This window comes from Trichosurus vulpecula, chromosome 9 (genome assembly GCF_011100635.1).
Source record: "Trichosurus vulpecula isolate mTriVul1 chromosome 9, mTriVul1.pri, whole genome shotgun sequence".
In the NCBI taxonomy this organism is placed as follows: domain Eukaryota; kingdom Metazoa; phylum Chordata; class Mammalia; order Diprotodontia; family Phalangeridae; genus Trichosurus; species Trichosurus vulpecula.
In genome coordinates this window covers 148,669,819-148,682,222 of record NC_050581.1, presented here as the reverse complement: position 1 = coordinate 148,682,222, position 12,404 = coordinate 148,669,819, and the positions used below count along the sequence as shown (strand labels likewise).

The 12,404-nt window shown below is 44.7% G+C and overlaps 1 protein-coding gene across 1 annotated transcript in view; it reads left to right on the top strand.

Moving 5' to 3' along the window:
- Window positions 1–12,404, top strand: part of GRIP2 (glutamate receptor interacting protein 2) — a 406,943-nt gene that overhangs the window by 306,392 nt on the left and 88,147 nt on the right. Inside the window, exons 3-6 of the mRNA XM_036738758.1 lie at window positions 2,287–2,422; window positions 5,932–6,077; window positions 8,933–9,019; window positions 9,339–9,414. Coding sequence (XP_036594653.1) covers window positions 2,287–2,422; window positions 5,932–6,077; window positions 8,933–9,019; window positions 9,339–9,414 — 445 coding nt within the window. The remainder of the gene's footprint in view (window positions 1–2,286; window positions 2,423–5,931; window positions 6,078–8,932; window positions 9,020–9,338; window positions 9,415–12,404) is intronic.

The following is a 12,404-nucleotide window of genomic DNA, read 5'->3' as shown; positions in this document are numbered from 1 at the left end:
CTGGTTTTGCAATATTTGAGTTCAGGAGAGAGATTAAAGCAGGATAGATAGATTTGGGACTCATCTGCATAGAGCTGATTCCCTTTTCTACTATGGTGAGTGACAGCATACAGTGGAAAGAATAGAGGGCTTTGAGTCAAAGCATTTGGTTTGAATCTTGAGTCTTCTACTAGCTAGCTACATGACTTTAGGTAAGTCACTTGATCTTTCTAGGCTTCAGTTTGTCCATTGTTTAGTGAAGGGGTTAAACAGTTCAGGGGTTCTTAACCTTTGGGAGGGGTGTCATGGACTCCTTTGGCAGTCTGGTGAAATCTATAGGCTCTTTCTCAGAATAAATGCGTAAATAAAATACATAGAATTACATAGAAAATTAGATTTATTGAAATTAAGTTTATATAGTGAGGTATCTATCTACCTATCACCTATCTATCTATCTATTGCAAGTTTATGGACCACAGGTTAAGAACCTCTGGTTAGCTAATCTCTAAGTTCCTTTGAAACCCTATATCCTTTGAATTAAAATGAAAATGTCATCATTTTCATAGTTGTAAGAAGCCCTAGATATCAGCTGATCCAAGAGCCTCGTTTTATAGTGAGGAAACTGAAGCCCATATGGATTAAGTGACCTGGCCAAGGTCACAAGTAGCAAGAGGCAGAGGCAGAACTCAAATCCAGATGCTCAAACTCAAAAATCCAATGTTCTTTGCACTACGCCACTCTGATCTCACAAGGATCAAGCTATAAGCATATATTGATTACTTACCGTTTTCTATACTGAGGAAGACACAAGTAGCTGAGTATCTGTTTGAGCCAGGATCAATGCACAGGCAGCAACCAGGAACTTCTTATGGACTTTGTATATTCAAGTCCTAGGATGTGGGATGCCCGTTTGGGATGGTAAAGGAGGAATTCTAAGAGAAATCAATGGGAGTTAGGGTAGTGAAGGAAACCTTCATGGAGGAGGTGGGACTATAGCTGTGTTTTGAATAATAGATAGCATTTAAATAGAAGGGAGAGGAGGAGTATTCCACTGGGGAGCAGGAAGATCATAGGACTTAGAAATGAAAGGATGATAAGGGTCATTGAACACAACCTTTCCCTATTTCACAGAGGGGGAGACTGATGCCCCCAGGAGGCTAAGCAATCTGACCATGGTCATAGAAATTGTAAGAAGCAGAGCTGGGATCTGAGCCAAGACCTTCTAAGCTCTCTCCACCAGCTGTATGAGCAAAAATACAAAGCAGGAATGGTCAGTTAGTATGTGAGGAATGATGGAGCCCACCCTGGCCTAGAGAGAAGAGGGTTCACGTTGGAAAATTAAAGGCCACTGGATTGGAAAGATAAGATGGGTTGAGCTTATAGAAGACTTTGAATGTCAGGGCACTTAATAAATATTGACTGAATTGAATTATTTTGGCAGCAGGTGGTCAGGGATAGACTGGAGCATGGAGAGGCTGGAGGAAGAAGGGGGACCAGCTGGGAGGCCATCATGGTAACCCGGGCAGGGGACTTTTTAATGTAATGGAAATACTGAAGCAATATACAAATGCAGGCCATTATCATTATAATGTGATTACAATCATGTCAAAAATATCTGAATTCCCATTTCAGAATGATTTTTATCCCAGACCCATTCTGGGGGCAGGAAATAAATGTAGCCATGAGGAAGGAATGGCTTTTGTCAGGATCCCCAAAGGAATCCATAGAGAAGTAGGAGCTCTCCCTCCAGTCTCCTGAGGCCGTTGGCATTTACCAGGTCCATTACCTCCTTCTCATATCACATTTGGTCAGAGGCATGAGAGTATTTGAGTCTGTATGTGTTTGGGCCGCAATGCTGATGTTAATAACTGCCAGTAGGGACTCAGCCAAGAGAGACTTCTTTTGATTTTTCCAAGAGGATCTGAGTGCTTGGAGAGGGGATGGATAAGGTGGGTAAGAGTCCCCCATCCCCTTACCTAAATACCATACAGTTTACTCCCCTAGTGTTTAGTAGAATGTAAGTTCCTTTAGGGCAGGAAGGTTGTGTTTTTGTCTCTATATCCCTAACAGGGCCCTAAAACTAGTCTGCATTTCTTGAGTGTTTAGTAAATTGAATTCCCTTTCCCTCCCTTTCTTTCTGGCTACCTTTCCACTCTGCTTATCTCACCACAAGGCCATGGTTTGTCCCCATTGGCCAATCATTCTTCGGCCTTTTCCGGTTCAGGAATCTGTCCCTGTCTGCTGATGAGCATTTCTGACCAATGGATTTGTTCCATTCACATCACCCAAATGCCTCTTTATTTCCAGAGGAGTTCCGAGGGGTCACCATCGTGGAGCTAATCAAGAAGGAGGGGAGCACCTTAGGGCTAACCATCTCTGGTGGCACCGACAAAGATGGGAAGCCTAGAGTCTCCAACCTGAGGCCTGGTGGACTAGCAGCCAGGTAAGAAACAGGGTGCATCTGCTGGTGGGCATGATGGAAGGAGGAGGGAAGGGGTAGGAGGCCAATCTGTAAGTGAAAGATGTTTCTGAACCTATTCATAGGCCTCTAGTGGGGCCAACAAAGGGAGACCTGATTATAGGCAGGCCCACACCTTTGTGATGCCAATCAGGGATTAAAGACTCTTCCTATCACCTCAATAGATCCTAGGTGGGGCCAACAAAGGGAGGCCTGTTTAGAAGCAGGCCCACACCCTTTCACTAACTAGGTGTGAGTCCCCAGGCCCCACACCTTTTTGCTAAGTAGGTTCTGAGCCCTCAGGGCCCTGAACAGTGTATAAGAGCTCTGAGGATGGTGTTTTGCCACTCATTGAAAGAGTGTTGGTGATGAGACTGCGTAAGCTGTTGAAACAGCACCCCCCACCTTTGAAAACCCAGATGTTGGTGCTTCTCTCTGGTAACTATGTATTGCTATGGATAGATGGATTTGTGTTTATTTGCTCTGTTTATATAATGTATGCTTGTAATCTCTGTATTCTCTCTGAAGTTCAAGGTGCTGGCTTTTCCCCCTGAACTAAGTGAATACTATATGTATGTTTAATTAAAGTAAGATTGTTAACCCTTTAAAGTTGCTTTCCTTAGAAAAGCAGATCAAAGAACGTGTGTTAGCAGCCTTCCCGTGTGCTTTTGTTGTTTGTCTTTCACCACCACAACAGCTGCTAGCAACATTATTGTTACAAAGGGAAAGAGGGAGGAAGGAAAAGACAGGTAGAAGATGGGGTAAGTCTCTAACAAAGTATCATTTACTGCATCATAGGATATCAGAACTAGATAGGACCTGAGAACTTAGAATGTCAGAGTTGGGAGAAGTCTTTGAACACTAAATGCTAGAATTGGAAGGGTCCTTAGAACATAGAATGTTAGAGCAGGGGGGGAGGGTGGGCCAAGGAATTGAATTGCAGAACATAGAATGTTAGAGGTGTGAAGGACCTTGGGACGTAGGATGGCAGAGCTGGAAGGAAGCTTAGAAGAGAAGAGCTGAAAGGGACCTTAAAGAGCATTTAGGCCAACTCCATTCTCTCCCAGATGAGAGCGCTGGGGCCCAGGGAAGGCCATGCCTTGCCCAGAGTAGAACCCAAGGTTCCTGACTGCAGTTCTTTCAGCACACTTTGCTACTTTCCCTGGGCAAGAGGGATGAAAGTAATGGCCAGCATTTAAGGCTTGCGAAGCATTTTACATAGATTGGCTCATTTGATCCTCACGGGTCTGGCAGGCAAGTACAATTATCACCCCCTTTGTGAGAACAGAAGAGTTGGAGACAGAGAAAAATAAAGTGATTGACAAGGGATGGAGGCTGAATTCAAACACAGGTCTTCCTAACTCCAAGTAGAGCTCAGGGCATACTTAACCAGAAAGCTGCCCTGACGGGATAGATTTCATGTTTCCTTGTTTGCTTGTATGCATCCTGCTGAATCTGTGTTTGAAGAGACTTCTTAGACCTGGCTAGCACATGAGATTGCATTCATTCTTCCTTGGAGAGGTCTTGGGTGAGGAAGAGGCAGAGAGAGAAAGAGACAGAGGGGAGGGAGAAGGAGAAGAGAGAGAGACAGACAGAAAGACAGATACAGACAGACAGACAGAAAGACAGAGACAGACAGATACAGTGACAGAGACAGAGAAAAACAGATAAGGGAGAAAGTGAAGGAAAAAGAGGCAAAGAGAGGTAGAGAAGGAGGAGAGAGAGACAGAGAGAGACAGAGATAAATAGATGAGGGAAAGAGAAAAGGATGGAAAGAGAGGTGGAGGGGAGAGAGAGAGAGAGCGAGCGAGAGAGAGAGAGAGAGAGAGAGAGAGAGAAGGATGAGGAGGAGGAGGAAGAGGGACAACTTACTTACAGCAGAAGGTTTCAAGCAGGTGGATTTCAACATAAGGAAAAACTACTGAGCTATAAGAATTGTCTGGCAAAGAAACAGACCACCTCTGTATGTAGATGCTGGACATTCTTTCACTAGAGGTGTGTGTCCACGAGTACACAGTGGAACCCAAAGAAATGTGTTCTAGGTGACTAATTTTCTGTGACTTTTGTGTTCCTAAAAATACTTTGTAAACCATAAAGTAACCAACCAATGTAAGGGACTCTGTCATTCCACTGTTTGAGTTTAATTACTTTGTATCTGGATGACCATCTTTTCCATCTTCTCAAGAGTGCCTGCCATCCATGCAGACTCCTGGGACACTGAACTCATGCATAAAATCATCAGATGTTTCAAGCTGGGCACGATTTTAGGAACCATCTGGTCCAACCACCCACCCCCACCCCATTTTACAGAAGAGGAGAGGGGACTGACCTGGCCCTGAGTCAAACAACAAATCTGTGAAAGAGCTGGAACTAGAACCCAAGTTTTCTGTGATCTAATCATTCTAGACCTGTCAAGAAATGGGCCATCTAGTCCAGGGCAATTCCGCTAAATCAGGAAGGCTCTGCATGTCATTTAACACTTTATCCTGTTTTACCAGAAATTCATGATAGCCATGGGGGCGGAAGTGTGGGGACTGTTCGGAAAGGTGAGACGCCAAATTAGCACCACGACCTAATTAGCGGAGCTACTGGTGCACAATGTGAGAGCAAATGGGAGAGAGGCTGACGAATCATGAACAAGCCTGGAATTCTGCTCCTTAGTTACCCATCCCATTTACCCCAACACCCTCTGTCTCCCTCCCATTCTGTCTCTGTCCTTTTCTTTCCCTCTCTCTGTCTTTCTTTACCTCTTTGTCTCTGTTTCTTTACCTCTCTGCTTTCATTTTTCATTGTCCCATCTTCTGTTTCTCTCTCTGTGTCTGTCTCTGTCTCTCTCTTTCTATCACTCTATCTGTTTCTCTCCCATCTCTCTTTCTGTCTCTGTCTCTCCCTCCCTCCCTTCTTCCCTCCTTCCTACATCCTCTCCCCTGTTCCCATCTCTGTCTCTCTGCCTCTTACACACACACATACGCGCGCGCACGCACACACACACACACACACACACACACACTGTTTCATAATTGCCCAGTTGTTTTGGGTGGGTCAGCCTCTGATGAAGCAGAGAAGCCAATGGTGGACACCCATGGCTTCTGTTGTGGTTTTGCAAGATCATAGAATTTGAGAGTTGGAAGGACCCTCATTCTACCCTCCCTGTGAACAAGAAAACCTTCTACAATGCACTAGACAAGTGGTCACCCAGCCTTTTCTTGATGATCTCCGATGAGGAGCAGCACAGTCTACATCCTGACTTGGAATTCTACTAGCTGTATGACCCTGGCCAAGTCACTTACACCATCCTAGCCTCAGTTTCCTCATCTGTAAAATGGTGACCAAAAATAGCCCCCACCTCCCAGAGTTCTTATGAGAATCAAAGGAAATAGCAGTTGACCTTGAAGTGGTATAGCCATGCTAGTTATCATTTTAATTGAGGTGACTGAGGTCCTGGCGGGCAAAGGGCCTTGAGTGATGCAAATGTTGCTATGCTTTATTCCCAGAAGCGACCAGTTAAATGTGGGGGATTACATCACGTCGGTGAATGGGATCCACCTGACAAAGCTGCGCCATGATGAAATCATCAGCCTGCTGAAGAATGTCGGGGAGCGGGTGGTGCTGGAGGTGGAGTATGAGCTGCCCCCTGCTGGTAAGTGCCTTCCTGGCAGCTCCCTTGGCTTTGGGGTGTCTGCCAGTGTTAGACACATGCAGTCAATAGAGAATCTGGGTTCATTTCCTGCCACTATCTGTGCTACCTTGGACAAGTCGCTTAGTCTGTCCAAGCCTCAGTTCCCTCATCTGTAAAATGAGGGGGCGGCTTAGATGGTCTCTGTGATCCCTTTCAAGTCTAAATCTATGATGCTATCTGAAACACTTGCTATCTGTGTGACCTTGGGTAAGTCACTTGACTTTCTTAGGCTTCAATTTTCTCACCTGTAAAATGAGAGGTTGGACTAGGTGGCCTCTGAGATCCTTTCCAGCTCTACCCTGATGATGCTAAGGTCCTGTTAAACATCTACCATGCCTAATGCAGAGAGAGGTGCGTGGGGTAGTGGATGGAGTCAGGAAGACCCAAGTTCAAATCCTGTCTCTGACACATACATACATCGGGATACAAAGCTTAGATTGAGGGAGGAATTATTTCTGGCAGAGGTTGAGTTCAGAGTCAGGAGAGGAGGGAATCAGGGAAGCATGATGAGGGGGTGGCCTTTGAGCTGGGGTGTGAATGAGGAGCAAGTCATCAATATGTAGAGACTCAGGGAAGCTGGAGACAGCGGGGCAGGCTTTGATTAAGGAAGCTGGACAGATGAGAGAAGGGCTGGGAAGCACAAGGAGAGGGAGATATCTGAGGCCAGAGCAAGTGGCAGGTCAGGGATTCAGGATGGGCCCCTCCCTCTATAGGAAGGAGCTGATTCCTTAGGGTGGTCCTGAGCTCATCTTCATCAGCCCCCTCCGAAGAGGGCTTTGCAAGAGAATGAGGAACCAGGCCTTCCATTGTATGGTAGCTGCAGGGGTCTCAGGATAGCCAAGAGATACCAACTCTGCCCTCTAATAATCACATGAGTATCACTGCCCCCTCACTTTGGACTTGCAAGCTTTATGCCCAAAGGGCCTTTAATTTTTCCTGGGCACTTTGGCTATAATGCGTGTACACATCAGCCCAGAACATCAATCCACCAGCTATATTGATAGATTGAGGCAGGTCTCAATAATGTTGGCTTGGCATTCTTTCTCCCTTCATCCCCACTCCTACCCTGTTCTAAACAGGTCTGAGATACTTAGGGGCAGCTAGGTGGCACAGTGGATCGAGTGATGGACTTGGAATCAGGAAGACCTGAGTTCAGATTCAGCCTTGGACTCTTCCTAACTGTGTGACCTTGAGCAAAACACTTAACCTCTGCCTGACTCGGTTTCCTCATCTCTAAAGTAGAATAACAGCACCTACCTCCAAGAGTTGTTGTGGGGATTAAATGAGATATTTGCAAAGCACTTAGCCTGGCATATGGTAGGCACCATATAAATCTTAGCTATTATTATTCTGCATCCTTGTTCATGCGTTAATAAAAATCATTCCCTCTGCCAAGGGGATAGTTCTTATATTCCTGGGTTTATTGTCTTGTCTCCTTTCCTGTTTCTAGATAGAAGATGCCCTGAAACCACAAAAACCTCCTGCTTTTGGCTAATCGACAGACAGTCATGTAAGAGATTGAGAAGACCCAAGGTGTAGTCAATCATTTAGCAAGTATTAAGCACCTTCTGTATGCCAGGCTAGCCTCTGGGGAATCAAAGACAAAATGAAACTCTCTGCTGTAGAAACAGCACCCCAGGCCTATCTCAGTTTTACTCCTAGAGAGACTGGTGTCACTGCAAAGGCCTGCAGGTGGACCAGGTATTGTTAATCGAAGAAACTGTTGGAGAATGTGTTTGTTCCCATCTAAGAATGCTGTCCCTAGTCAGAACAATGGATAGCACCTCTTGGGCTTGTGATCATGTTCTTAGAATATTCCAGTCACCACTCAGTCACCGTGTCCTGGGCCCTCATCAATCTCCTCTTAACTTTCTATTTCCCTTTGCCAACATTGTAGTCTCCTCCATTTTTCTTGTAATTCTCTATCACCCCCACTTTATTCTTTATCTTCTCATCCCAAAAGCAAGACTATAAGGTAGCTAACCATGTCTACTTGGGAGAGAACATGTGCCTATGGGATGATTCTGCCCTTGTCTACACAAGTAATGAACATGCCTTGGCTAAAGTGGAAAACTCCAGACTATGGAATCAGTTCTCAGATACTGCCCTCAAGCAGCTGCCCTTCATCACAAGTTTAGAAATAGAAGGGACATCTTTGAGTCTAATCCCTGCGTTTTACCTATGAGGAAACAGATTCATAAAGGTTAAGTGACTTGCCCAGGGTCACCAAGAGTCATAGCTGCCACTCCCAAGAGCATAGCTAGCAGTGTTTGGGCCTAGGACAAGCTCCTCGAAATGTGCCTGGGCCCAGGATAAAGAGGGGAATGAAGAAACCTCAGGACTTGAGACACAAGGCCTCGTGGATGGAGAGATCCTGTGATATCGATCCAAGGAGGGTGACAGAGACCTGGGGACAGCACCACCAGCTCTCTCCCCTAAGACAGAGATTCTTGAATACTCCAAAGCCTGGGGAGAAAACAGGATCAGGCATCTGACAACTTTCTATTTTAACTAACTGTTCTTGCTAACTAGATGCTAAACAACTCTTTTTATTAGCTGAAATGCAAGTGTATCAGTACCCTCTACATTTAAGCAAAATTCTTATTTGTGAAGCTTTAGTTATAACTCTAGACAGGAAACTTCAGTTCTCAAGGCCTTAGTTCCTCTGTTAAGCAGGGGAATGAGCTAGGACTAAGCTTATTTCTGGCTCTAAGATTTTGCGATTCAACTATAGTTTGAAGGGTGTTTATTTCAAAGGCAGCAAGCTTAAGAAGAGATCCGTGGAGTAAAAGAATCGTTCTGTGTTTCTCCCACAGCCCCAGAGAACAGCTTAGGAATTATCCCAAAGACCATCGAGGTCTCCCTCTATAAGGAAGGCAATAGCTTTGGTTTTGTACTCAGAGGTCAGTACCTTCTGCTCCCCAGGTAAGCAGCAACTTGGCATCTGGGTGAGTTCTGGGCTCAGGGCTAATTCTGGCTCTGTCTGCCAGGCAGTGAGTGGTCTTTCTGACCCTCAGGGTTGGGGATGTTGGGGCCTCAACTCCAGAGATCCCAATGGGGTTTTTGAGCAGGGTAAGTAATGCTTGGCCCAGGCCTGGACTGTGTGGGAGGCCCAGGGTTGTATCTTCCAATGGTAATGGGAGAAAACAGAGATAATGCGGGGGTAGGGTGGAGAAAGATGGATGAGGTTTCATGCGTGGATGGTCTTGGCCTGTGTTTCAGGGGGAGCCCATGAAGACTGGCATAAATCCAGACCACTCGTCCTCACCTATGTGAGGCCAGGGGGCCCAGCTGACAGGTAACCACCACCTTGAGAAGGAGGTGCAGATGAGTTCAGTACGTGAGCTCTCCACCTCCCTGGGAGACATAAGGGGCAGTCTTGTCTAAGAAAGTAACCTAGGTCCTCCCTGACCCCTGGATCTTTCTCTAGACTATGGATGCCTTGCAATTCCGTAATCTTCAACCCTTCTCCATCCTAAATCTAAGAGTTAATCAAGAAGCAAAGTGGTGGTGAGGGGATGCACTGGATTAGGAATCAGAAGATACAGGTTTCAGTCCTGGTCCTGCCACTATTAATTGTAAGGCATTGAACCTTTCTAGATGGTAACTTTCTCCAAATTGAAGAGACTAGACTAGAATTCCTTTAAGATCTAACTTTCTGTGATTCACTATGACCACTTCTGTTGTAAAGGCAGGGTATGATAGATTTTGAGAATTACTACAGGATGCACCTTTTGGGCTCCCATCCTGATAGTGTTGGGCAATGACCAGGGAGGCTACTAATGGGGGAGAAAGAGTTGGGGCTTTTAAGTTGGTGATTGAAAAAACATTTTTTTAATCCAGACTCATAAGCTGCTTCCCTCCCCCCCCCCACATGTGATTGTCCGTCTGTAAATATATAGATGTATATTCACATACTTCTGTCTGTGTGGGCTTTGGGTACAGGCATATTCAGGTATGTGCTATGTATATATACACATGTAAATTTGGAGCATCCTGACTACTTCAACTCATCTTCCTCGTTCCCCTCTCAGAGGCCTGGGCTCTCTGATAGTCTCTTAGAACAATGGTTTCTAGGAGGCCCATTTAACATCCTGATTATTATTTGGGATATGGAAAGTTATTGAATGGTAGGTAGAAAAGAGAGTCATGCTTTGTCTGGAGCAGTCCCCAGCTATTTCTGCCTCCTCCTTCAATTCCAAATCAAATGTGATGAGGCAGCCAGACACTCTAGCTCCCTAAGAAAAAGCTTGAACAGAAGAATAAAATGCATCATTTCTCACACTCAAATGGCTTAACCTCCATAGCCATTGAATTTCAGAACTGAACCAGAAATCATCTTTTCTGGTCCTGGAAACTGAGATGAAGAGATGGGACCTGCCTGAGGTCCTGACATATGGCAGTTCACTTTTCTTTGAGTACTTCCAGTAAGGAGATTTTCACTGTCAAGGCAGCCTGTTTCATGATTGGATGGCTCTATTTAAAATCACGGAATTCAATAAAATATAAGCACCTTGAGAACAGGGACTGTGCTTTTTTTTTCATTTTTGCATCCTCAGTGCCTAGAACAGTACTTGTCACATAGTAGGTGCTTAGTAGAATGTTTTTGGAATTTCACCAAATCAAAGAATTCCAAAAATAAAAGGTTATCTTGTACAATGACTCATTTTACTAATGAGGAAACTGAGTTCCAGAGAGGAAAAGTGACTTGTCTAAGATTATACTATTAGCTAGTAGTAGAATTAGGATTAGAACCTTGATCTCCTTATGTCTGCTTCACCATAGTTCAAAAATTCTTCCTTATCTTGGACTGAAATCTTCCCTTCTGTAACTTTCCTTTAAGTGATGCTAATTCTGCCTTCTGTGCATACTGAGAAAAAAAAATATACCTTTTCTTCCATGTGACAACCCTTCAGGTATTTGAGGATGGAGGTCTTGAGTTGCCTCAGATGGTTTTTCTTTCTTTGTTCTGACATTTAGGCAAAAGACAACTGCCTCTCTCAGGCCCTGTTACATAATAACTGTCATTTATTTCCCTGTCCAGTAGGGGTGCTAGACCAAGTTGTTGGGAATGTAACATTATAGAACCATTCCTACCTGCTCCAAGCCAATGTAGAATCAATCAGAGCCTATAATGTCAGTGCTAGAAGGACTTTCTAGAGATCATCTGGTCCAATTCCCTCATTGTAGGAGAGGAAACTTCATTACAGAGAAGAGTGACCCACTCATGATCACATGAGTACTTAGTGACAAAAGCAGAATTTAAACCCAAATCTTTTTATTCCAAATCTGTGGTGGTTTTCTCTTTATCAGACTCTGCTAAAATAAGCTGCTATTTTGTTGGTGAGAATCCACTTCCGCGAAGCCTAATACTACTGTGGTTTGTTGCCTACAGTCATAATTGAAGGAAGGGCTACATTTCAGATAGAGGTTAGTGAAAATGGTGATGTAATCTTTACCCATCCAAATTCATAGACACCCCCCACCCTCCAAATCTGTCCATGGATTGTTGGATCAAACAATCAGTCAACAAGTATTTATTAAGCATTACTTACCTGCTAAACAATATGCAAAATACAAATCCAAGTAAAAAGAAACATAGTCCCTGACCTCAAGGTGCACGTAGGAAGATAGCACATAAAAGGGAACTAAAAAGTAGGGGACTTGGGGGAGGAAACCCAGGGTGGAGTGGGGTGTGTGTGTGTGTGTGTGTGTGTGTGTGTGTGTGTGTGAGAGATAAAGTCCAGAGACTTAGAAGGAGAGGGATGAAGGATGTCCCTAAAATGGAGGCCCTTTGTAGAAACTCACCAATGAGTAAAGGCAGGGGAGGAGGGTGCACAGAAGAACTGAAGGATGTTCCGGGGTAAGGAGGCTGCAAAGAGAGAGGGAAAAGGAAAAGCTGAATTCCTAGCTCGTGAAATTCCGAGCTGGAAGAAACCTTATAATGCATCTGGTTCATTCCCTTCATTTATAGATGAGTAGTATACTGAGGCCCACAGAGATGGACTGTCGTGGCCATGGTAGCAGAGACACAAATCAAACTTAGGTCTTCTGACTCCAAACCCCATGCTCTTTCCTCTAGAGATGGGTTTTCCTAGCCCATCACCTGCCCAACTTAGTTTTAACATCTCCATGAAACCCAACTTGAATTACACAAAGATATAAAGTCCCAAACTATCCCAGAATGATGCAGGGGAGGGAAATGGGATGACTTGGCAAAGATGGAATCTTCTTGGTCATTTGAACAAGGTGCTGCTGTGAATAGCTCTTCTCCCACCCCCAAGGAAC